This window comes from Podospora bellae-mahoneyi, chromosome 2 (genome assembly GCF_035222275.1).
Source record: "Podospora bellae-mahoneyi strain CBS 112042 chromosome 2, whole genome shotgun sequence".
Classification (NCBI taxonomy): Eukaryota; Fungi; Ascomycota; class Sordariomycetes; order Sordariales; family Podosporaceae; genus Podospora; species Podospora bellae-mahoneyi.
This window is the reverse complement of record NC_085881.1, coordinates 4,295,128-4,320,677: the sequence shown is the minus strand read 5'-3', so window position 1 is coordinate 4,320,677 and position 25,550 is coordinate 4,295,128. Positions and strand designations below refer to the sequence as shown.

At 51.2% G+C, this 25,550-nt stretch overlaps 6 protein-coding genes across 6 annotated transcripts; 1 reads left to right on the top strand and 5 right to left on the bottom strand.

Moving 5' to 3' along the window:
- Positions 1-4,989: 4,989 nt before the first annotated feature.
- On the bottom strand, positions 4,990-9,011 carry QC761_211920 (uncharacterized protein). The gene is made up of 3 exons (XM_062876925.1): positions 7,496-9,011; positions 7,058-7,434; positions 4,990-7,006 (listed from the first exon to the last, which is right to left on the bottom strand). Exons 1-3 carry the CDS (start codon positions 7,959-7,961, stop codon positions 5,801-5,803), a joined length of 2,049 nt encoding a protein of 682 aa, XP_062735569.1. The 5' UTR covers positions 7,962-9,011; the 3' UTR covers positions 4,990-5,800.
- Positions 9,012-10,393: 1,382 nt separating this feature from the next.
- On the bottom strand, positions 10,394-11,784 carry QC761_211910 (uncharacterized protein). Its single transcript, XM_062876924.1, has 3 exons — positions 10,997-11,784; positions 10,808-10,935; positions 10,394-10,754 (listed from the first exon to the last, which is right to left on the bottom strand). Exons 1-3 carry the CDS (start codon positions 11,535-11,537, stop codon positions 10,647-10,649), a joined length of 777 nt encoding a protein of 258 aa, XP_062735568.1. The 5' UTR covers positions 11,538-11,784; the 3' UTR covers positions 10,394-10,646.
- A 114-nt stretch (positions 11,785-11,898) lies between these two features.
- Positions 11,899-13,331, bottom strand: QC761_211900 (uncharacterized protein). The gene is made up of 2 exons (XM_062876923.1): positions 12,420-13,331; positions 11,899-12,365 (listed from the first exon to the last, which is right to left on the bottom strand). Exons 1-2 carry the CDS (start codon positions 12,743-12,745, stop codon positions 12,272-12,274), a joined length of 420 nt encoding a protein of 139 aa, XP_062735567.1. The 5' UTR covers positions 12,746-13,331; the 3' UTR covers positions 11,899-12,271.
- A 1,450-nt stretch (positions 13,332-14,781) lies between these two features.
- On the bottom strand, positions 14,782-15,856 carry RPL43_1 (60S ribosomal protein L43). Its single transcript, XM_062876922.1, has 4 exons — positions 15,440-15,856; positions 15,294-15,390; positions 15,139-15,237; positions 14,782-15,069 (listed from the first exon to the last, which is right to left on the bottom strand). Exons 1-4 carry the CDS (start codon positions 15,456-15,458, stop codon positions 15,000-15,002), a joined length of 285 nt encoding a protein of 94 aa, XP_062735566.1. The 5' UTR covers positions 15,459-15,856; the 3' UTR covers positions 14,782-14,999.
- Positions 15,857-17,705: 1,849 nt separating this feature from the next.
- On the bottom strand, positions 17,706-20,793 carry TFC1 (tau 95 subunit of transcription factor TFIIIC). The gene is made up of 2 exons (XM_062876921.1): positions 20,161-20,793; positions 17,706-20,110 (listed from the first exon to the last, which is right to left on the bottom strand). Exons 1-2 carry the CDS (start codon positions 20,305-20,307, stop codon positions 17,834-17,836), a joined length of 2,424 nt encoding a protein of 807 aa, XP_062735565.1. The 5' UTR covers positions 20,308-20,793; the 3' UTR covers positions 17,706-17,833.
- A 190-nt stretch (positions 20,794-20,983) lies between these two features.
- RTS1 (serine/threonine-protein phosphatase 2A 56 kDa regulatory subunit delta isoform) lies at positions 20,984-25,293 on the top strand. The gene is made up of 4 exons (XM_062876920.1): positions 20,984-21,918; positions 22,022-22,363; positions 22,428-23,683; positions 23,737-25,293. Exons 1-4 carry the CDS (start codon positions 21,895-21,897, stop codon positions 24,110-24,112), a joined length of 1,998 nt encoding a protein of 665 aa, XP_062735564.1. The 5' UTR covers positions 20,984-21,894; the 3' UTR covers positions 24,113-25,293.
- The last annotated feature ends 257 nt before the right edge of the window (positions 25,294-25,550 follow it).

Below are 25,550 nucleotides of genomic sequence, written 5' to 3'. Positions count from 1 at the left end.
CATGAGGAAGAATGTCTAGGAAGTTTTCGCTTCGTATTTCTTGCCACATCATGTCTTGCACATTCTGCACACACACAGCACACACATTTCTCGGTACGTTATTATTAGTTTTTCGATGACGAGGTTGCAGACGCTTCTGTGTCTTTTGGGCTCGGGCCAAATAACATGATGAACCAGGGGGCAGCGCTTTTCAAAGTTCCGTGCATTTTGGTTTTGGAACGACAAGATGGAAAACGCATGAACGTGAGTGTGCCAAAAACAAAAACATTAAAACTTCGGTAAAAACAAGCGGGCCCAAGAGAAGGGATAACTGGATGATGGCAGGGGGCCTGGAAACAGTGCCAAGATGCCACGATGTCATCTCTGTGGAGAGCCGCGATTGAGATACAGACCGGGGGCTCATCAGTTAATTGGGATTTGACTTGTTCTCGGGACCCAAGCCAATTAATATAGCAGAAGATGGGATTATCCTGGTGTTTGGGTGTTTAGATACGGAGAGGGACGGGGGGGATATCACACGATTGACTGACGAACCTATATACATGGTTACAACAATTGAGATACCTATATTGTGGTCGCGGACATGCGGTTGTGATCGATTCCCACACAAAGCACTGATGACAGGACCCTGGATTTCACGCGCAGTATGTGCGCGCGCAGAAATAACCCCCATCATTCTTGCCTTATTGTTGTCGTCGTTGAAGGTGAGGTAGCATTTCATTTCGCTCCTCCCATGGGAGCGGGGGGGTTTCGTCATGCTTCACCTCACAACAAAACACAATCTTGGGGGTGGTGTTTTGGGTGGGGGAATCGGAACCAAAGATCTGGCTTTTCCCTACCCCGGCGGCGCGCGCGCGCTTGAGGCGCCATCACCATGGTCCTTGGGTCCCTGATTTGTCCCGATTAGGCAGGTGACAAGAGAACAGACAAGATGAGGGCAGGGGGGAAAAGAAGGGAGAGGCTCTTTTTCTTGTTTTGCGTTGTGTGTCCCGGGAGAGTGGTTCGGGATCTTCCTTTCAGTGCCGCGCGACGCACACACACCATTGGAAGAGGCCAAAAATAAAAGCAGGAATGACTTGGGGGGGGAATATGATGAGTTGGTATGATGTTGACGATTTGACGAGACGGTTGCTGTTCCTCCCAAGGGAACCAGGATTACGGGAAACAAAATCAATTTGACGCGGGTACTGACATGAACCATTTCTCTCTCTTTCTTTGACTTGCACAACAACACCGGGGGAGGGCTGAAAGTGGGAATGTTCCGGGTTGCTGCTTGCAACTCAACTGCACCGGGACGACGGTGTCTTACAGTTGTTGTTGCATATTATGGATTATAGATATTCATGTCAGTTTTGTAACACTATATGATGCCGCACATGACTTGAATTTCCAGACGGGCAAGACCTCCGAGATGCTATTAATCATCTGATTATCTCTCTCTGTTTGTCTGGCGTTTTTTCAGGGTCCTTGCCTTACCGGCAGAAAACAAAACTCGAGACATTTTAGGCGAGGGAGGGAGGGGAACAGAAAGAGGCGTCCAGAGATCTCTCGCTTGCAGCTTTGTTGAAGGTCAACAAGGTGGTGACAAGCAACAAATTCCGGGAATCTGGACCTTTGGATTAGACCCCGCCGCCGCCGTAGCAGCAGCATCACGGCATGGCATTTTGTTTTTTCTTCTCTTTTTTAATCAACCCTTGTTCTCTGCACCACCCGACAGATTGGAATTTGCGATTCGATGGCGTCCTAGTTACCTTATTTAGGAAAGGTACTTGTCGATCCCCCGGCAGTTACCTCTGGTGAGGTTACTCTCCCACCAACCGCTCACGCAAAACTAACCCAACCATTTGCTAGCCGCATGCTCATCAGCTTGCAACAAACCCGGCCGAGTTTCCCGAATGGGAAGTGGGACGGGCCACGAATGGAAGAAAATGGGGTGAGTTTTATCGGTTGCGCGAGCTAGCATTTTCGCAACATGGGGTGCAGAGAGAATTTTGAAAACTTGGCCGTGATTTGATATCTTGCGAACAACCCCAGCCAAACCCCCCCAAGGCTATCTAGGGAACACTTTGATGGCGGGGGGACAACGAACAACGTGGCACCGTGGTTTGCTAGTAGGGATGGCGGTGGTGGTGGTCGAGCCTCATCACTTTTTCCAGAACGTGCATCATCGGTTTTGGGCTTTGGAGGTAATAAGGCTAGAAGAGATGAACAAAGTTTTGAGACTACTGATGTCCACTGCCGATTCTATGCTATGCAAGGCAGGAGTGAAAAGCCATGTGTTTGGAATTGGGATAGGGCATTGTGCATCGTGTACTCACAGACCCGTCTGTTCCAACATCTCGTTGGATAGGTATCCGGAGATGTTTCCGTCTCATCGTGAAAAATAGGGGTACATATGGAGAAATGTCTCTCTCACCGTTTGTTTGTTTCTCCCATCCCTTGCCAACTTTGGCTGCTCACCTTAACCACCATCTCCCCATGTTTCCCGACAAGAAACCATTAGCGGCCGACCCGGCACTTTGGGACTTACAAATCAGGCCATCACCGCCTCTCCGCTAAGACCAGACAGGAATCGTCCCAATGCGCGGGCAGATGTAGGAAAAAAGGTCTAGATTTTGGTGACCGTACTTTTGAGGGGTGGGTGAAGCAACAGACCAATCCGATGAGATCCTTCGTACTGGCGACCCCTGTTTTTGACGTGGAAGGTAGGGCGTTTTCAAAACGCCGCTTTTTGTTTCGTTTTGCTTTTTGATCGCTTCTCTCGGCGTGCGGTTGGGAAGGCTAGACAGGATGGGATACAGGTGCCTACCTACACTACCTCGAGGAAGAGGCGGTAAACTCCGTGGTGAAAAGATGGGCACGATTTGGTTGCCTTGTCTTGATCTGAATCCTACTCTGCCTATCTCCTTCCTCAAGGATCTGAGTAGAGAGGAGAAGAGGGGGACAAGGGAAGTGGGAGGGGAAAAATGGAAAATGGAAATGTGGTGGTGGTGGTGGTGGTGGTGGTGTGTGGGTGGTAACGCATGCTGCAAGCCGCCCGCCTTGTCGATGAGCGGGAAAAAATGCAAAGATTTGCAACTGCAGTGGTCGGCGATCAAAAATTCCATTTCGTCTACCTTCTCGGCTTTGTCCATCAGTTGAAAAATATTGAAGAAAGGGTCTGGATTTCTCATATATCGCGGGTGGGTGGGTAGGTGTGTGGCACAGAGGACGGAAGGGATCGCGGGGAGAGCCGGCAATGAGTGGCTTGCTTTTGAGTGCGACGTCGTAACCCTTGTTGAAGGAGGAGAGGAGCAGTTGGGACATGATCGACGAGATGATGTCGATGTCTATTTGATCTAGGCCTTGGTTTTTTTTTGGTTCGGGAGGGGGAGTTACCAGGTATGGTTGGTTGTAAGGCTTCCTGTGTGGTTGTCACATTTTTTGCATCGTGGATCATTCACATCATTGAGGACATGGCATGATGAACTGCCGGTCACATCACATTGGATGGTGGTCACAATTCTAGGCTTGACCGGTACTTGGAGCAGTTCGGTGTTGATACTCGCAGTGACTTCTCGGTCCCGTCTGTTCAGTACCTAGGTTGGTGGCAGGCAAAAAGAAGGCGTCAAAATTTCACTGCTGTCTTGCTTTTGTTGCTATGTGTGCAAATCTCGCGCAAAATATGCAAGGGGACGCGATTTCTATTTGGTGTTGTTTCCTCTTCATAACTGGCAGTCAGGGGCACTCCTTCCACCCGACCTTTCGCGGCGTTAAACGTCCTGCCCAACTGGTTGGTTGGGAGAAGCCTTGGTCCGCGGGCGTGCGGCCGGGTCATCGGGCGCGCGCGGATAGAGATGACAGATGGAAAGCCACCCCCTTAACTAGTCAGTTGTCAAGTTTTTGGGCTTTGACTGGGCTGTCCAGTCACGATGGGAGGCGAGCCTTAGGGGGCTTGAGACACCACAACGGCGTGCATACCCGCCCTGTTGGAAACGCACCTTGGTTTGGACTAAGGTAATGTGCTTGTAGGCCGTTGAGAGAGCACGTTTGAGCGCCTGTTCAAGGGAGAGAAAGCGGTTGAAAGGTCGATGAAGTTGGGCTCGTGGCGTCAAGTACCTCGAGTACATAGAGCCAGACGCCTGGTTCAATGCAGGAGTCTGCAGGAGCGGTTTGGAAATATAAACAAGGCTGTTGACCCCTTTCTTGGGGCAGCGGGTTCTATCCCAATTTGGCTTCGAAGTCTTGGAATGCTAGATCTGGAGGACTTTTGTCATATGATCTCTCGATGGAGTGCATCTCTTACCGTTTTGGAACCCGCCCAAGGCTCAGTTTGGGGTTAGCACCGATGCATAGGTACGGGCATTTAGAATGCGTGGAATTTGGAGCAAGCGGTCATATGCAGGGAGAGGATGACGGGAAGTTTTGACTTCCAGCCAGCCACTGTTGCTGGGCGTCGATGCCGCTTGGTGGAGTTGCCCGGCTTCCATGACCCCTTTTCTGGTCAACAACAATCATGGAAATTCGGTCATCAAGGAGAACTCTACGTATTATGTGCGTGGACAAGAATGATGTTGCCCACGAGCCTGATATCCACTTGGAACTGATATTTCTATTGGCAAATCAGCACAAGCCTCGAACTTTGAAGTGAAAGGTTACTCTGTTTGAGATTACCTGATGCCACAATAAGAGCCCCAATATGAAGATCTTTCCAAAACCTGGATCCTTAGGTTTAAAATCATCAAATTAAATTGCCGGAATGGCTCTTTGACGCTAACAAATAACAAACAGCCAGGTCTCGACATACATTCAAGAATTGAGAGCCTCGAGCCGAGAAACGAGATATGGCTCCTAATAACACGATAGTTCGTTTCTTTAGTAAGTGAGATTGAGTCCCACGCATGACTGTGATAGTCCAACCTGTGTCAATGGGCACATAAATAATAATGCAGCTTTCACGTCCTTACTAGGTACTTCCCGTTGTCGTCTTCCGAGCTCTTGACTCTGGTATTATAGTTCAAACAGAATGTGAAAGATCAAAGTTCTCGACGCAAGTCTGCGACATGTAACACAATCTTGAGGCCTAGTGATATGCTGTCAAGTATTAACCTGATGACAATAGACCGAATAATCCATCCTGTCATATTCTCAATCCTACAATAATCGTCTCAATCAAGCCCTCTCACACCAAGGCAACATGCCTGCTAACAAAACCCCCCTCCTAGTCATCACAACTCGCCTCCAAGACCTGCTTTTCCCCACCCATCACCTCCCCTCATCTTACCACTAAAAGGAACGTGCTTAAACTTGTGTGCAGTATCATTAATTGTATCCCACAAAAGGCCGTCTCTCATACGCCACCCACCATCTTAGAGACGCCTTCATAAAATATAGACCCCGCCCCCCCCCCATGCACAGAAGAAAAAGACCAAAGACAGCACCACAATGAAACAGAGACGGAAAACGTAGACAGATAAAAAGTAAATGATAGACACCCTCAAGGCATGTCATGTCATTTCAATGGTATATAAAGTAAGAAAAAAAAGAGTACGGTGTCAACCGCGTGGTTGGTATATATAAATAGAGAAAAAAGTCAACCATCCTATGCCCGTCCTGGCAAAGCTCTCTAAAAAGATTAGAATGAATGAGTGGAAAAGAGAAATCACCATCATCATCACTACCTTCGTACACCCCCACCGAACCCATCATGATAGCATGGCACACACCCATCCATCAACACCATCCTATGCTAACCTTCCAACACCCGAAAATGCTTGACAAGATACACACGCGCGCACATTATTTGTTCTTGTAACTGGTCCTATATCCAGGCATTCTTTCCATCCGCCACAGGAGGTGGTGTCGTCTCGCCTGTTCGTCGTGGTGGTGGTACCATGGGGGGACTCCGTGGGTTGGTAGCCGGCTTAGCTGGAGGGACGAGTTTGGCCTTGCTGGGGCTTTGTGGGCTGTAGATACTGGGGCTCAGGGTGATCTCCTGAGATGGTGGTGCCGGTGTTACAGACTGGGTGTCAATCATGGGTCTCGGCACAGGCGGTAGCGTCTTCATCTTCGCATCCTTGACTGGACTTCGGCCCGGACTTGTAGGAGACCCTTCTTTCATCGAGCCGGTTGGTGTCGAGGCTCCCGAGTCCAAGCCCACGGGACGCTTGAGCTGAACATTGATGCCCTTGGCTTGAAGCTCCTTGACCACGTTGGGGCACTCCAAGTTGTACACATGAGGGTCCTGAACTGTGACGACTGTTTGGGCTACTGGTGGGATATCGTCGACAGAGGAGAATCTGAGTCCGATCTGAACCGTCGCTGATGAGATAAGAGACGAGTCTCTGCGGTGGCGGAAGGCGGCAAGGTTACCCATCGAGGGTGGTGGTTTGAGGTGGTCGTTGTTGTTGGGTGAGTATGTGGTGGCAGGAAGGAAGGTAAGTGACGACTTGGCGCCGGAGTTCTTGTTAGGAAATAATGAGTAGTTGGAGCGCTTTCTCATGTGCCCACCGGCTACGTTCGAAACACGGGCTCGTTCTGGCGCTTTCGGCATGAACACGTTGGATGCCGCAGACATCAATCTGTTGGAGCGGAAGGAGCGAATGGACGCAGGGCCTCGTCGACCGTAGATGGTGGAAGGTGGCCTCACGCTGCGCATGCTCTTAGCATCCACCATCTCCTCTTTCTCGTAGGCCGTCAGAGTCTGTTCGCTATCCATCCTGCGAAGATCAGCGGCCGTCTTGTATTTTTTGAAATCCTCATCGAATCCGTATTCTGAGTCTGCGTAGTCCATGGTATAGCGCCGCTCAATCTTGTATCTGGCCCTGCGATTCTCGTACTCGCCGATTTTGTCCCTAGGTCCAATGGTCGAAATGGTATTTGACTTCAAGAACAGATAAAGCCCGCCATTCATGAGTCCGGATATGTTTGCCACCACCGCAGCAACCATTGAAAGATTGAGAGAATTGTTGTTCTGGCCTCGCCGGTTCAGAAAGGTCAAAACGTAGAAATATGGCAACATGAAACACTGATAGAGGTGAGCAGCTGGTTCTGATCAAAATCACATGGATTAACTTACAATCGAGATGGCTCCCAATGCCAGGTAATAAACCATCCTCGAAGCCGCCACGCGAGCTGTCACCTCGATCTGAATGCTGCTGTGTAGCTTGACGAAGATCACCGCAGTACAAATAATAAGTACCGAGGCAATGGCCGTCAGAAGCCCAAAGCATGCCGTTGAGTAGTGAGCAACAAACCAAAAGAGCGAGGTTAAGCAAAAGTTTGGAGACTGGTCAAAGTCGGCAACCAGAAACATGGCAAGTGTAAACAGCCCAACAAGTGCTGAGCAAATCGACACATTCCATTTCCCCCGTGGGGCAAACAACTCCTTTCGAAGTGCCCTCAACGTCAACTCAACACCAAAGACAAGCTGAATAAAAGGCGCCAGGAACACAGCTGGTGAATGTCAGCAAGCGTAATTCCAACCTACTCATCTGAGACCAAGGTTTCTTCTCACCAGGCAACATGACCAATGCCATCATAGTGCATCCCGTGCCAAAAAGTCCGTCGAGGCCAGTCGACTGAGCGCCGGCAAAGACCAAGCTTTGAATGAAAATTCCAATTGATAAAATGAGCGGATAGATCTCGCCTTCGGGCACAAAGTTGAAGCCATTCCGCTTGAACCTGTATGACCTGTTGTTCCGCCTTTCCCTGAAATACGAATCAACCAGGATCCCCACGGCGGTCGCAAAAGAAGCAATAATATTAAAAGAAGCTAAAATGATGGTCGATGTTCGAATGGATCTGGCAGCGGCGAATCGTAGTTCGTTGAAGAACATCTGCTGTGTGGTGGTTTGGTTCCGAGCCGTCTGGAAGGTGTTGGTTCCTGTCCTGTTGAAGTTGTTCTGCGGCATCGTCCCCGTGTCGTCCCGCGACTGCAACCACGAGGCAATCACCTCATCTACCAACGCGAGTGGCGACATTTGGGATCTGTCGGTGTCTGTCTATCCGCGAGGTCGGCGATGGCGAGAATGCCGTAGCAGTGCCCTTGAATCCGTCCGTCGTCAAGTCATCTAATCCACGTCGTCGAGGTCGTAAACACGGCGCCGGCCGATGTGTGGTGAAGAAGCGAAGGGGGAGAAAAAGGAACAAATCAAGACAAACAGATGGATGAAGCAAGAGTGTAATGGTATCCTGCCATCCCGCATTCCACTCTCGTAAGCCCGTCTGTTCGGCAGGGGTGGGCACACCTTGAGCACAACCACGGGCCAGACGAAACAGTCCCTGAGCACCCAGCACTTGCTGCTTGCCCTCGACTGGGAATAGAAACAGGGACCAGGGCTGATGAATGGGCCAATCCAACCAAGGCAAAGAACGGCAGGCAGTCACTTGCAGACCGCGGGTCTCTTCCAGAAGAAGCAGGGTGCTGAAGGGGAGACACCGGTGCATGAAAATGGGGACAGAGCACCATGTGCTCTCCCGGTCAGGTTGTCGAAGAGACGGCAAACGTTGACGAGAGCTTGGGACGGTCCCCTCCCGGACAGGATACAACCGAGCAGGGGTGTAGGCTGGGCATCTTCAAATCCCCAGGAGAGATGGCGACTCAAGTGCGGCCGCTCAGGCAGAAAGCGATCTTGGCCCTTGAAGGTGGCTGATGGCCAGACGGGAGGCCATCCCATTCTGCTTAGGGTGTCATTGTCTTCCCCCAGAGGCCGCAGAGACGGTCGTTTATCGAGATGTTGGGACCAGTCATTGCCTAGAGAACTGTTTCTAGCTATGGTATATTGAGGTAGGGGCAGAAGAACTCAACCTGAACTTGAGCTGCTAGCCAGAGTTTGCCTTCCAGAGCTCGTCGTGATAGCAACCTTGGCGTGGCAAAAGCGAGCACCCTGTGCTGGGATGCAAAGGAAAGCCATTGATTCGGCTCGGGGCCCAAGCTCAACTCTCTCGCTGTGGGCGGGCAAAGAGCTCGAATTGTGCTGTAATGAGTGCAGCGAGGCATTGTCGTGACGTGGGGTTGAGGCAGTTTCGTGACAACCCCCAGTTTCGTCTTCTGCACTAGCGAGGCCCCCTGGTCCATCCGGAGTCGCCGCAAGAGCCGCAAACTGGTCAAAGCTCCACCACCCGCAGCTCTTGAGTGACATGCCAAGACTCCTGAAAAGGCAGGGCCAACCCCTGCTGCGGATCAAACCGAAAGACATGCGATCTGTGCAAGTCAACGACACTCCTTCCACTGCTTGGAGATCTTCACGGCCCATCCAGCCTGTTCTCTGGATAGCCTCCCACCATAAATACAGCCTGTCCAAAGATAGACTGCTTTGCTTTTCATGCCCACAGACCCTAGCATAATACCAATTCAGTCTCAGTTATCACTAGTTTTGTCATTTGCAATGAGCCTTCTTACTGGCCTCGGTCCTCAAGGCCAGTCATGAAAGTGCATCAGTCCACCACAACATCGATCCCGATCGATCATCACCAGCTATCAAGGTTTAACGATGCACTTAGTCCCATCTGTCCTATGTTTCCTCCCCTCAGCACCCACAATAAAAGCTTCTTTCGATTCCATCGGCCATCGTCCGTTGTCACCCACCCCTCGCATCCCCTGAAGCAGAGCATGTATCAGGTTGCGGTCATCCCATCACCCTCGTGTCACCCGACAAGGGACTTCACTTGGCCTCTCCCCCTCCCCCATAACTTCCAAAACTGAGATTAGAAATCCCACGATGGATTCCTTTGAAAGCCAGCCATGCCTTGCGAACATCATTGCGGGGAAGGTAGCAAGCAGATAAGGCGACATGCCTCCTATCGACATCGTCGGAAGATCGTTGAAAATGATGCTCGCTAGTGGCCCCTATGCCAACAGGCGAGCTTTACAACTTGCTCCAGCCCTACCTAGATTGAAATACGGAGCTTGGCAGAAGTCGACAACCAAAGTATTGCTCCTGCTAGCTCCCTCGGACTCGGAGGTTAGGAACTTTATTCGCCTTGCTTTTTGCGGGTCGGTAGCTATCTCGCAGTTCTAGACTCTCTTGAAGGACTATAAGGTACAACAGGAAGCGAGCAGGGTCAGCAGGATGCCGAGCTTGCCCAGGCTGGATGAAGCTTGACACGAGTTCCCAGCGGCTCTAGACTCCACCATTGTCATGGGTTACGGTCTGGTGGGTAGATGAAGCTGGAAGTCTAGAATTCCGAAATGAAAAAGGGGGTATGCTACAGGCTCTGCTTTGCGGAGGGCCACCCAACTTTCCGGTTTAGTCTGTAGCATCAACGCCACACGTCTGTCACCAACGTGGGATCCGCCATCCATGTGGCTGACATGGGACTGGCTGGCTTTGATGCGCTCCAGCTATTCATGCTGGCCAAGGATATCGACTTGTATGATCATGATGTGTTATGATGTGCCTGGCGAACCTGGTTTTGCAGCGAGGTTCTCATGAGATTTCCGGCTGGGTTCAGGGCTCCCTCAACAAAGCCCAAAGCATCAAGTATATGCATTTTGTTCATTCCTACAGCCATGTCGTATCTACAGTTCGCAATTTCATTATACCCATATACCAGCACCCCCTAACTCTTCACAGCATCAAACATCAGTCATTAGATAATGATGTATCAACCCCTCAACGTATGTCATCGTTCTCCACGAACCACCGCCCTTCTCATCGCACGCTTTACTCGTCTTTCTTCTGCTCCTCAACAATAGACCTGACCCAGATAGCGTCGTAAATGTCCGCTCCAGCCACGTAGATGGCATACAGAGGGATAACCACCCAAAGGCCCTATCAAACCGTTAGCAACCTCCCCCCCACGACATCGCCATCAAACAACTTACATTGAAAAAGGCCAAGAAAATCCACTTGTACATAAAGTTGCTCGTATCCAAGTTGGCGCTCCCGCTCAACCATTCCGGCATAAAAGTCATATACCCACCATACAACTCGGCCGTCGCAAGAATGATCACTGTATCTCCCATTAGCAATCCTCCCATCCTCACCTGCACCTCCCCCGAGAATATACTCACTAGCCAAGTTCCCCCTAGCCACATTCTTCCTCGCCAAATCCCAACAAACCAACACCGCCATCACACCCCCAAAAACAACCGTAATAATCTCAATACTCAATGTCGCCAAATCAACCCCCGCCCACCTCCGATCAGCCTTGGCATACACCATCCACAACTGCGCCATAGCACCCAAATACCCCTCCTGCCCTACAGCCGCCTGCGAGCCCCAAACCCGTCCCTTTTGGTCCTGCCCCAAATAATAATACGGCGTCGGGAAGTAATCCCCCTTCACCTCCCTCACCGACGTGCTGCTGAACAGGCAGTGCCACACAAAACTCCCCTCCAGTATGAAGTGGATCAGCGCGTCAAACGCATGCCAGACAAACAGGAACCTCAGCCTCCCCGGAGTGTGCTTGTCCAACACCAGCTTCGAAATCACCAGCGCCGCGAACAGGATCGCGAGTGTCGAGAGCAGCGAGATGATGGTCGTCTGGTCGATCATTTCTATAAAGGTAAGGGACTCGGCGCCCGAGGGCGACGAGTGTGTCGAGAAGTCCATGGTTGTGATTTGGCGCTGTATTGACCGGTCGATTGACTTTCAAAGTGGTGAAGAAGCTGGGGGAAAAATCGCCGCGAGTTTGCACGTCGCGTTCAAGAGTAAAATTAATTTTTGGTGGTGATACCCCATGTCACACCTGCCTGGTGCCAAGCCTGACTACGGCTGTCTCCGACCCCGGATTCTGGGTTGGGATTGGATACTATCGCCAGGGGTCTATCTGTCTAGTGGATATGGGGCAAACTTTCTCCGCTTGACTTCATGCTGAACAGCTCAAGATGTTCTGGAATTGGCTGATATCAACGTTGTGGAAGCAGGAATACTACTCTCTGAATTTTTGATATCATGCGATAGATAGAAGCATTCTCGATTCGAAGAGTGGATTTTACCAGTAACTCTTGCAAATTCACAGCAAAGATGTCGGCAGAAAGGCACAGAACAAGTCACATCACCAAGCACAGCAAAAGGCACAAGTATGGGTAAGAAGCGAGGTTGACTATCAAGCTACCGAGCTAGTAGTCGGGGGTATTAAAATGCTAATCCTCCTTCCCGAAATCCACTGTCCCCTAAAGAAACGGAAATCCATGCACCAAAAGTTCTCCCATCAATCACCCCATGATGTCCAAAACCAACCCATTGTGATCAAGTCTCTCCCAGCCCGAAAGAAGCAGTGGTCGATGTCGTCAATGATGAGCGGTTGAGTGTCAGAAGGCGGTTATTGAGATAGTGAAAGGCACTTAGTGGGTAGCCTTCTGCTTGTTGGTCTCAGCGGAGGCCTCGTGCTTCTTCTCGTCAAACTTGTCGGAGATGGCATTGCCAGCAGCGTCGAGACTGTTGAGGGTGTTAATTGGATGCCAATTAATGAGAGAAGGGAGAGATGCTTACCGAGTGCCGGCGCTAGCATTGGAGTCCTTGGCGACCTCCTTGTTGGTCGTCTTGGAAGCCTCAGAGGTGGCAGCGTTGACCTTGTCAGCGACGTAGTTGCCGGCGTTCTTGATGGTCTCCATTTTGATAGTTGTAGGTGGTGAAAGTTGTTTGTTTGAGTGTGAAAGTTGTTTGTAGAGTGTAGTGATTGATTGTCTGCTAGAGTTGTTTGATGATGGAAGAAAAAGAACAGCTCTGGGAGGTGGAAGATGGGAGATTATATAGACAATCAATGGGGGGTCTGGCCTGCTTGCAAATCTCTGGTTTGACTGACTCCTGGAAGGCATCAGAGGGGTGTGACGGAGGAGAAGCTCCTATGACGTAGCTACTTCCTTCACATGATTCCGCTGTCCCTGCGTTAATTCGGCCCTTGTCTAGCTATTGCAGGCAAGTACGGATCGGATGGCCTTGCGTTTGCAGCCATCAAAGAGGCAAGTACACGCAAGTTCAGACAAACTACCCCACCCCTCCGCGACAACCGCGCGTTCAGGAGGCCATGACGTCAGTTACCAGTTGACCAGCCGTTGTGGCCTCTCCATTTAAGGTAGGTGCACAATTGTGGCTCAGGACTGTGGGGCTTGTGAGGTCCTTTGAAACTGCATTACCCAATTGCTAGCAGAAGCATGAATGGTATAGCACAATTGGGGACTCGTCCTACTGTTGACCAGTTTGTTGTCTACAGGATCATACATCCGTTAATGAACTATGGGTACATTTTGGTAACTGTCAGTTGGAAGATTGTAAATGCTTACGGTCTGAACTGTATCTTGAAGGCCGATATCCTCAAAATCTGTCACTTCAGCCTTCTCAGACAAACTTCACTTCCTTAACTGCTCCTGCCAGTCTGGGTGTTTTGCAGCGGTTGCCCTAAATCTCCAAGTGACGTTCTAGAGCAACCCAAAAGCGGATTAGCGGATTAGCCCCAGTCAGCCCAAAAGCTTCTTTGGGTCCATGTCGGTGACGCAAGAGGGGCTCTTTCGCTGCCAAGATGACCCGCAATTGGCCAACTCCAACCTGACAATGCAAAACTACGTCACCACTTTTGCTGCTTCTTTGCGGGGAGAACAAACAAGTCAACAACAATCGGCCGGCTCCTGCCCCGCGCTGCGGCCTTCGAAACGAACCATTGAGCCGAGGAGCATCAATCAAGTTGAAAGGGCACTAAGATATGCCTATGGAGTCAAGTTCTAAAGCCGACGGTACACGTGTTGGTTGAAGCTCCAATGACAATCCCAAGCGTTGGTCATCCGTGGAGGCAATGTGTTGTTGCCTTGGCCAGTTGGATGTTGACATCAGGGGGATCAGGGGAAGATGCCATCACGATCGTCGATGCTCTGCAGCTTCCAAATCTATCATACGCACCACTACCCTCCTGGACCACTGGCGTTGAAGCATGATCGGGAACAAGCGGAGTTCGGTCTGTCGTGTCACTTGCTTCGGACTTCTCTCTCCGCTGAACACGACGGATATTCGTGAAAGTACCACGGAGATGGGCGTTGGAAGGTTGAGTAAGAAAGGAGATGCTAACCAATTCATGGGCGGCTTATTTGCTCCGCTGTTAATGAGAGCGGAGGCCACCACTGCTCTCCTTCCCTACAACCACATCTCTGACTTTCCGATTCCAGGCTACCTCCCATCTCCCAAGCACTGACACAAGCGCACCAAGCGGGAAACTGCCGCACAAGAGATCGATATCACTGGTTGGATCACATGTGGAAGTTGTCACCAGCGCACGGGGCGGATCCAATCTGCCAGCCTGTCTTGCCTGTCTGTGAGCACCCTACACCATCAAGGCAAGCGTTGGTCACGCGAAACGTTAAGATAGCCGCCAGCCCGGGGGTGGGGTTCGGATCGGAGCCGCACCTGACCAAGCTGCCGGTACCTTTGTTTGACAGTTCCGATCGGCGGTCTATTCTTGCTCAGAATAGTTACAGATCTCCTGCATCGGCAGCTCCCGTTCTTGCAACTTGGCACAGGCTTGAAAGCTGCGATCTGACGAAAACTCCACCGTGACTCAGATCATATCCAACATCAGGCGGGATCTTGTGAAAACATTGTTATCCCCAGCCCCAAGTGAAGCCAACGGGCTTTCTTGTGTGTCAGTGGGCGCTTGACGGGACTCAACCATCGCCATCCCGATTGTGCTGTGATTCATGCAAGATTTGGGATATCAGAGCAAACAAACCAATTCAAATGGCTCGTATAAGGCCATGCATTAGCGGTTGGCACGCAGAATCAGGCTGAGCAAAATACCTGCAGCTGTATGCACGTTCAAGAGGTTACACCAAAGTTCCTTTTCACGCGCATGCCAAACCGAGGAGAGCTCGATGATCAAGGACATTGCAGTTATGTCTGGACCGTGAACCATACATCGATTGGCTCCGGCTGGCACAGTTCTCGCAATATTCTTCCATTCATTTAAAGTCAGTGCACTACCTGACATGGAACCCCGGTGCCGAGGGGCAAAACAAAATCATCCCCAAGACGGCCATGATCAAGCATCCGACCACATGTTCTTTCCATCATGGGGGTTGAGACATATCAAACCTTTCCTTCCTTGAGGTCGCGGAGCCGACGAAGCGTTGAACGAGTCGTTGTTGCAGCAGGTGTCCTTTGAGCAGATTCATCAGCAAAGTCCTGGCTGCCCGTTTCTCTATACCCAAGTGAGAGCTTAACTTACGAGAGAAGGTAGGCGCCTCCAGTCACAGTCTTATTGCACCTATTGCATTTCCAGATACCGGTGGAAACCCGCTTGATTGCGTTTTTGCCACAGGAGGGGCTTTAATATGGTTAGGCAGAAATGTCTGAAGACAGAGGCAGCAAGGGAGGAGTTACCAGAGGTAGCGGGCATGTTGAGAAGTTTCAATGCGCTTGAGCTGCTTTCGGAGTGAGGCGCCGTATCGGGCACCATACTTGCCGGCAATCCCGACTTCTGTGAAGTGTTGGCAAGGCTTATCGGGTGGAAGATGGGTGATACGTACTCTTTGTGCGCTTGGACATCTTGATGATTGGTGGTCGATGATATTCTTCTTTCCTGTCTTTTGCCTGAGTTGCGATGCTTTGGCCCCAAGATGTGAAACAGCCAACCTTCAATCCAATCTCATTGACCACAGGAGAGTTGAGGTGCCCTTGGCTCGCTTTGCTCCTTCCCTACACTCGCACACATCACGCAAGCTGCTTGCTTTGGCAGTCATTGGTTGGCTGGGGAATTCTGGTCAAAGATGGCAACTACAACCCGCACTGGCGCCTGCCATGATCGTAAATTGCTTTATTGCCAGGCAGCAATCGACTGCAGACAAAGGCACGAACGATCATATGTAGCGCAAGTCAGGGAACTGCTAGCTTGTGACTGACTGATTCCTGGCATACTCACATTTGATCAAGTTTGAAAGGGTGTCATGCAAATGAGGGGCTCCAAGAAGAATGCGAGATTATAGAAGCAACCCTTGATACCTGGGTGTAATTTCGACGATGTGTATGGCTCAAGGTGAGATGAGATGGAGAGAAAGCTGGTAAACCATAACGTGTCTATCTTGAACATGATGCATCAACGCTTTCCCCCACAAGTCGGCGGCCAGCCTTCATCAAGCTGGTTCCTTCTTTCCTGATTTTATCGTGAAGAGCATTATTTCACTGCTGCATGCTCGCCATCTTACCGGATAGAGCAAACTTCACACTGTTGATATCCAGTGCTTCGATGTCTCTTGGGTCGGCGGGACTTGTGACATGAAGCAGCAGCTCAATACTCCTGTGGGTTCAGGTTGCCGACGGCGCCGTCACCGCTTGGACGGGCCAAGATCCACCCGACGATGTCAATCCCCTCTTATTTGTGAGGGCGGTTCTGCCGACCCAGACAACACCGCCGAGCAGGAAGTTCTCGAGGACAAGTTCAGGCGTGGCCAATGACCTTACGAAAGTCGTGATGCCATCAAGTGCCTGTCGAGTAACTGCTACATGATAACAATCACTTATTACACACCTCCACCGGCGGCGAAGTATAATTTCGGTTATACCTGGAAGGTCACTTGTCTATCCATCGCTCAAGCAGTCCATTCAGTCTTACTGTGCGAACAAGGTGCTTGCGTGTGAAGACTATGGGTTTGCGGTGTCCAACGTTCGGTTCTCTGGTCAAATCGTTATCAAAGAAGCCCGGAGGCCTCGATCACAGGCCTCACTGAAACTGTGTCTATGGTTGCTGGCTTGAAAATTCGATGGCCTGTGGAGAAGAATGGAGTTACACTTATTCTACGACCGAGCTTGACGAAACATCTTCACGAGGACCAAAAGTACAACCCACCCAAGTGCTTCAATGTAGGTATCCAGCAACCAGCCTTAGCCCACCGATTTGGCTGTTCTTTCGGCCTGTCAGCAATTACAAGTGAACAAACTACCTTACCTATTTGTCCCCCGGGCTCTCGACTGCAACAGTGCCTGGACCAACAACAACAACAACAACAACAACCACAAAGCGTAGCTATCCTGTACAAACCCAGGTCTCCTCTTCCTACCAACAAAGCTCAAGATCAACGGCCCGGCCCACATCAACGATCAGCCGTTTGGTTACCGGGGACTGTCCAACCCTTTTAGTCAACCCATACACTCGGGTTCAGTCTGGCATCTCAGCTGTCCCTGGGCCGCACTGGGGGGATTCGGCGATGGACTCGCGGGTGTGATACCCGTGATGGAATGCTCATCCATGGAACGGGGGTTCAGCTATTACTCTACTTGTGAGGAGTTGGATTGCCCTTGTGTGTGAAATCAGGGGGTGGTATGAACATATAATCTTAAATGTATAGAATCCACACATATAAACTACAATGTATAAACTGGCCATTTCAAAGAGCTACATCTGTTTTTCAATGGGATGTTTGCCGCGAGAACTCTTGACCTGCCATATGGAAAGACGGGACCGTCCACATCGTTGTTCCTGCCTACCTAACAACCGCGAGGCAAGAACCCACCTGCCTCCTGCCTTCTCCCCGCCCCTTCCTTCCTTTCCTAGTTTCTCCCACCCAACGTCACGCGGCATGATGACTCTACCGCCACGTCCCTTCTCAAGACAAGCACTTCTTCCTGCCACACCCGCCTGCCCACCTCACTGCCCAGTACGATACAGTTTTCCGCCAGCAGCTTCCATCAAACAGGCAAGCAATATCAGACCGAAGAGCAGACCTCTGGTGTATCGGTTAACATAGTGGATTCTCATTCCGTTGCGCTGGGTCCTCCTCCCAGGAGGGGTGGTCTTCTTTTGCTTCTTTTTAGGCCATCATGGGCAGAGTTGGCAGTTGGGTCATACTGATATGTATGCTTCATTACAAGGTACATATACATGAGTTGTGCTGTGATATATACACTGTCTCATGTAGACCACCGGCTCAGTGCTGTGGTTCATCAGCACGATCCACCCCGCCCTCATCATAGTACTCGTCCTCTGGATACCCATCTTCGTCATCATCATAGTACCCTTCCTCATCCTCATCATAACCCCCGAACTCTTCGCCATCCCCGTAGCCCTCCTCCTGTTCATCGTAATCAACCTCTTCCTCCATCTCATCATAGTCAAATTCCTCTTGTACCACACCAAGTCCGTCTTCAAAAGTGACAGTCTTTTTGCTGGTGGGTATAGCCATACCGCGGTTCTGATCCACCTGTTGACTGTCGAATTCCTCGACCTCTTCTTCCTCGTCTTCTTCTTCATCCTCTTCCAAGTCTTCCTCCGAGTCAAGACTCTCTTCTTCTTCTTCGCCTTCGTTTTCTTCCTCTTCACTGTCACTGGTGCTACTGCCTTCCTCGTCTTCTTCCATGTCGTCGAGGATGTCTTGGAGTACACCGTCTTCATCATCATCTTCTTCCTCTTCGCCAGCGCCCTCGATGCTCGGCATAACACCGTCTGGTTTCTCTGCAACTTTTTGTATCTCCTTGTCAGCCGTGGAAGCAGAACTCTCCTTACCCCCCACAACCTCGACCCCAACCCCAGCCAAAGCGGGGTCAATAACCCCCCCTTCGTCCTCCGATTTCTTCTCATGCCTAGTCAACAACCAAATCATCTTCCTCGCCTCCTTCTCCTCCACATCCTTCAACGGGATCCTCACCCGATAATGCGTCTTCTTCTTCTTCTCCGCCCACCGATCCCTCTTCGTCCCCTGCTTCACCCCCGGCCTCATCTTGTGCCCCCTCAACTGCTCACACTCCTCCGGGCTCAGGTTCAAATCCGGCAAACTGATCCCAATACTCCTACCCCCACCCCCATCGCCGCCGTTTTCAGGGCCCCTAACCGCCTCCAACGCCGCCGAAAAGTCCTCATCCCTCAACTCCCGGTTGAACCTCACCGCCAACATCTTCGTCTTCATAATCGCCTTCGCCACCGACCACAAAACCCGGTGATAGAAGCCACTAACCTCATTATCACAAACCTGCCTCACCTCGGCCCCCTCAAACAAGCTCTTCAGCAGCGGGTCAGTAATATCAATCACCTGCCACACCTTCCCATCCGTGCTGAAACTCTCCCCGTCAAACACATGCGTCCTCAACAACGCCTCATCCACCCTCCCACCCATCCTCGGAGCCCCATTGCCCACCCCCAACTCCCTCCAGTACCTCCCAAAATTCGTCACCGAAATCTCATTCCTCCTCACCGCCTGCCAGCTCCGTCCCACGCTCCCAATTCTCGTCTTGTGCAGCTTGAATATCAAAGTCTGATACACCCTATACTTGGGGTCAGATCTCGGATCCAAGCCGTACTTCACCAGCGCATCCCTCCACGGGCCCCCCTTGAACTGATACCCCGCAAACTGCAGACAATGCCTCACCAGCCCGCCATTCTTGGGTAGTTCCGCGAATTTGGCACCAAGCCGATTCCACATCGACCTGCGTGTCCAGATTGGTCTCTCCTCCATGGCAGCACACATTTCATTAATAATCGCGGCGATTTGGGGGTCCGTCATATCGGGTTGTTTTTTGGGTGCCGTGGGCACAGGGTATTCATCCTGGGCGATGAAGTAACCCGCTGCTGGGCCGCGGGCTGTGACGTTGACCACACGGGCGTATTCATCGTCCTCGTCAGAGTTGTCGTCTACCCCGTCTGGGACGAGTTTCGAGCCACCAGAGGCGAGTTCCTTTGTGTGGGGGTTTTGGTTGTACCCATAACTAAAAGGCAGCGACATTGGGGTGAAATAAGGGGGTGGGATCAAATCGATGTCTTTGCCTATTTCAATCCCGGGAGCCAAAGAGAAGTTCTTGAGTTTGTTGATGTCACCCGGCAAGACGTTGGAGACGAACTTGTTCATGAACTTAGAGTGAGAGAGGGAGTACTGAAAGTCGGCGAGGCCGCGATAGCGGTGGGTGTTGTTGATTATGCCGACTGGGGTGACGGTGTAGGTCGTGGGATTATCTTGCAGTTTGCGGCGGATGATGGCTGGGTGGTCCAGTCGATCGCGGGAGAGGACCTCTGACGAGTCGGATGGAGGGAGGACTTCACCTTCCCAGGGATCGTCGGTTCCTCTTTTGCGCTTGCGACCTGTTCGCTTAGGGACTGTGACCTTGAGGACGACATTGTGGGTGAGGGCGTTGTGGGAGGTGAGAGGGCGGGCGGTGGGATTATCTGGTCTGAGGTAGAGAGGCACAGAGATTTGGGGACTGGCCGAGTCGAGAATCTGAGAGATTGTAAGTATTAAATTGTGAACTTTCATGTGATGCAACTTACGGCTTGGAAAGCATTGTTCTGACCCAAGGTCTTGATGCCTTTGTCGAGATTTTTTATGATCATTGGGTGCTCAAGAGCACCGAGTCGCCTTGAAGGAATGGTGTATATGGGCGCCTGCTCTTCATCTTTCTGGGTTTCTGGATCCATGATGAATCGCGCGATTATGGTTGAATCTCGATCGTGATGTGAAAGATCGAGGCGCAAAAATGGGTGTAAAAGAGTTCGTGAGTGAGAAGCGAGTGTCAAACAGGGTTCGAGCGGCAGGGTTGGCTGTGGGGAATGGGCTTTGTTTCGGCCTTGTTGAATGCAAGTCAAAGCTAGAGCGAAGCTCAACGGTTAGGCTGGTGGCAACATTACGATGGGGATCAATTCTCCGTCATTGATCGTCGTGTATTCTCTTTGTAGCTCCAAAAGCAATTTTCTCGAGGAAAGTGATTTGTTTGGTTGGTATTGTGATCGAGTGTTGTTTACGAAAAATGACGAGGTAAGGTTGAGCTTCTGTTAGGGTTGGCTACGAGCAGGAATGACAATAGCAGTAGCCCCACTTCTACAACATATGTTACCTAGATCTATGAGTTAGGTGAACATGCTCTTAATTAGAGGAGCTATTGCGTTCAACTTTTTAAAGTTTCAGCCCTGGAGGGCATCATGACCGCAAAGTAGTAGATGGGCATATAGGCAGATAGATAGCCAATCGAGAAGTAGCGTTGCAGTTATGGGAAGATACCTGGACATCGACTGTGAGCCTATGCTCAGCCTCGTGTCACGTTCAGTGCGGGCCTGGTGGTTAATTTCCAGCACGTCCGACTCCCCGTGTCTCCCCCTTGGTCCCATCTCCAGGTGCCAATCCGTTGTCTCAACTTGACCAGCTGGAACTTCGGGATTCCACTATCTCGTAAAGCGTCACCTATGACGGGCCCGAGATCCTAGGAAATCGATTCATCATCTGCGCAAGCCTCATGTATGTAGGTGAATACGTGATACGCCTTACTTAACCCAGACACGCCAAATCCAAAACATCACGTTCAACCCTCCAACAGCCCCGCAAAACCACCTATCACCTGGAACGCCCAGCCCAAGCATCCATTTCCCAAACTACCCCAGCTTCGGATCACATTCAAATCAAACATCACAGGTGCGGGCCTAACTTGGAGCATTCACTAGTCGAGCTTGAGATCGCGACGACATCTCTCCAGCAGCCCATCTTATATCCTTCAACTTGCCGCTGCGATTGTCGCTCTGGCAGCTGTTCCGTCCTCCATCTGTCATCTGCTGCCCTTGGGGTAGGACCCGCTCTCCTCAATCGCCCTGCCTTGTCCGTGCTGGCAAGCACCAAGCACCAAGCACCACCACGCAACGCACGCTGCACCCAGCACCGCACCCGCACCCCGATCCCGACAACTCAGCTTCTTCCTCGACTGCGCCGCTCAAGCCCCGCCATTGGCAGAGCTGTGCCCCGACCCGCCGTCTTGATCATCCGGCAGCAACACGACGAACCCCCGGCGCGCTCTGAAGCGACCACATACCTGTCTGTCGGTGTCGATTGCGTGAATGCACAACCCGGGACTCGTCGGAACATTCGATCACCAGAACAACCGCGTTGCACGGGATAGCCTGACCCTTGCCTTCCTGCCTACCCGAGCATACCGCTGAACGACGTGCTCTGTTCCCAGCAGTAGGGTCGAGTTGGGCGCCTCTAACCGCCCCACAGACGAGAAGCTGTTGTCCACCAAGATGAAGCGTTTCAGCCAGAGAGTCGTAGGTATCCCATCTTCAACATTCATCACATTGTGCATTCTCTGCGCCGTCTGCTTTGGATGAATGCGTCTCGATTCGGCTGCTAATCTTAGTGGGTGTTTAGCTCTCACGAGGTCGGGACAGGGACTCAAGCAAGTCCTCCAAGAAGAATAAGGATTCGAAGGACGGAACGGCTTCGCCGAACTCCAAGGACGCCAACCAGTCGCCAAATCTGACCCCGTCCAGTTCTACATCGACTTTGAACAAGCCTCTGCCGCCCAACAGCGCTGTTCATGATGATCATGGAAATGCCACCCTGAACGCTCAGGTTGGCGCCGGACAGAACGCCGGTGGCCCGGATCGTTTTGGTAGCCTGGGAGGTCAGACAGCGGGGGCAAATGGAGGCAGCACACCCGTTAGACACGGCACTCTCCCGCCTACCGTCATCATCAGCCCAAGTGCTCCGGTGAGAATCGCTGCTCGCGCCAATGCTCTGTGAACCTTGACACTGACGTACATCTTCCTTGTAGCACGTCCCCCCGCCTGGTGCCGCCGAAACCATGCCCCACGACCTCGCCCCTCCGAAAGCCGGCCAAAAGTCCCTGATGTTTGACCGACTGCATCAAACCCCCAAGGATGTCCTCGAGGGCCCCAAGACGCCGAGACGGCAACATTCGTCACGATTTGACATCTCTGCTCATCGCGAGCTCGAGAAGCTCCCCGGCTTTCACGAGGTTCCCCCTGGACGCCGCGAGGATCTGTTCATGAAGAAGATTGATCAATGCAACGTCATCTTCGATTTCAACGATGCCAGTGCCGACATGAAGTCCAAGGAGATCAAGAGGCTGGCGCTTCATGAGCTTTTGGACTATGTGGCCAACAACCGTCAGGTTATCACAGAACCCATGTATCCAGTCGTGGTTGGCATGTTTGCCAAAAACCTGTTCCGCCCCATCCCGCCTCCCATGAACCCTCAGGGCGAGGCCTTCGATCCCGAAGAGGACGAGCCTGTGTTGGAGGTTGCCTGGCCGCATATTCAGGTCGTGTACGAGTTCTTTCTCCGGTTCATTGAGAGCCAGGATTTCAACACAAACATCGCCAAGGCATACATTGATCACAGCTTTGTGCTCCAGCTTCTCGAGTTGTTTGATTCTGAGGACCCTAGGGAGCGCGACTTTTTGAAGACCACCCTCCACCGTATCTACGGCAAATTCCTCAACCTCCGATCCTTTATTCGCCGCTCGATCAACAATGTGTTTTTCCAATTCACCTACGAGACGGAGCGCTTTAACGGCATCGCGGAGTTGTTGGAAATTCTCGGTTCCATCATCAACGGTTTTGCTCTGCCCTTGAAGGAGGAGCACAAGCTGTTCCTTACCAGGGTGCTGATTCCCCTCCACAAAGTCAAGAGCCTGAGCATGTACCACCCTCAACTTGCGTACTGCATTGTTCAGTTCCTCGAGAAGGATGCCTCCCTGACAGAAGAGGTGGTTCTCGGTTTGTTGCGTTACTGGCCCAAAGTCAACAGTACCAAAGAGGTTATGTTCCTCAATGAGGTTGAAGACATTTTCGAGGTCATGGACCCAGCCGAATTCGCCAAGGTTCAGGAGCCTCTCTTCCACCAGCTCGCCAAATCGGTTGCCAGCCCCCACTTCCAGGTCGCTGAAAGGGCTCTTTACTTCTGGAACAACGAGTACTTCTGCAACTTGGTCAGCGACAACGTCGAGATCATTCTCCCTATCATGTTTGCCCCTCTGTATGAGAACTCCAAGGGCCATTGGAATAGGTATGTAACTTGTCTTCCGACCCAGCCGCGTGCATGGGATTAACTTTTGGCAGGACGATCCATGGCATGGTGTACAATGCTATGAAGCTATTTATGGAGATCAACCCCCAGCTGTTTGACGACTGCTCACATGAATACACAGAGCAGCAGAACAGCGCATCCGCGAGGGAAGCTCTTCGCGAGAGAAAGTGGGCTGCCATCGCAGAGCAAGCCAACCGGCGGAAATCTCTCAATGGAACGAGCTCGGCTGCTGGGGGCCCACCAACCCGGACCGCCGTAGCCCAAATGCCCGCTTTGAACGAAGTGGACGCAACTGAGGACAACCAGATGAGGCTGGATTCACTCAACCTCCAGGACGGTGACCGGAGAGACCGTCGGCCCACGCACGAGAGACAGAACTCGGCGGGCTCTGGCAGGGGGCAGCGGTGATCTTTGGATCGATCGGTCTGCATAAAAAATAATTACAGTCTCTTCGGCAACAGGCGGTCATCCTTTCCTGAAAGTCGTCATCTCCGTCCGATCCCAATTCACACGACACTCTTCCCCCTTGGCTCATCCTGCGAGCCCTGCGTTTGGCTTTACCAATACCTCGCAATGTCTGTTGACGAAAATGATACTGGAGCTTATTAGACGGCGGCACCCAGTCAGTTCAACGACCGCTCAGGCGGGGAATGAATGCTGATGATTTTGTTGTTAATAATTCAGATTTCGACGGAGTACATAGCATCGGGGTTACTTCATTTCAGTCTACGCGAGGGAGTATGCTATTATCTTGCTGCTTTTGGTGGTTGGCTTTCAGTGGGCTCAGGGTGGCTGGATGGGTGGTTGGAGTGGTGGGCAAAATTACAACAAAAAGGGCTATTGGCCGTTGCGCCTCGAATCAATAATCGATCCTCAAGAATCATTCAGCCTTTTTCCGCTCCGTTTCTCCGCCTTTCAATGGGCAAGGTACACCGGGATGGAAAGAGTGGCCGGACTGCAGATACAGAAAAGTCTTGTGTGCCGGGTTTACTACTTGGGACACCAGATGAAATCACAGAGGCAAGTGTTTGTTGGCTGGTCAAGGGAGGGGACGACTGCTGGAAGAGGGAGAGAGGGAAAAGCGAAAAAAAAGGGGAGAGCGGAGGGAGGAAGGGGAAATTGGTTTGGGTTGCAATAGAATGGGGGTGTGGTTGCTTTCCGAGAAGCTTCTGGACGAATATTGTTGTTATTTTCCTCTCTTCCCTTTTTTTCTTTCTTTTTCTATTCTTCTCCGGACACTATGTGTCTCACTCTTTTTTTTTTTTTTGCTTCTTCTTCTTCTACTTTATCTATTTTGTTCGGTTACTTTTGTTTGTCGTTTCTTCTATCATTCAAAGACCTGCTCATTCTTCCTTCTATAGCGGGGGCCCCTACTACAATGAATGGATGGTATGGCTTCTTCTTTTTCCAATGGTGACGAGAAACCTGACGACTACCTACGTATGGCCTGCCTGCCCTGATGAAGACCGTTCGCGATTCCCACTCCCCACCCGCTGCTCAGGTGCTGTAAGAAATAAAGAAAAAAAGTAGCTGTATTCGTAGCTGTAGTTGGTAGTGGTAGTGGCAATGAGTTAGATGGTGTACAAGGGAGAAGAAGTCGAAGTAAATGAAATGTCACATGGGCTGCTGAAGAATGTGTATGTGTTTTATGGCGTGAACCACATCAAACCATTAACCCGTCAACTTGGTCAACGCTCCACACTGCCGTATTTTCCACCCACAAGAGCCCACTCACCCACCCCCAAAAACCAGAATTAATATCTCCAGCCAATACAGTGACAGTGACTCACACCGCAAGACATACTCTATATCTTGCCGCCAAAAGGCCGCATAGGTATATCCCTCG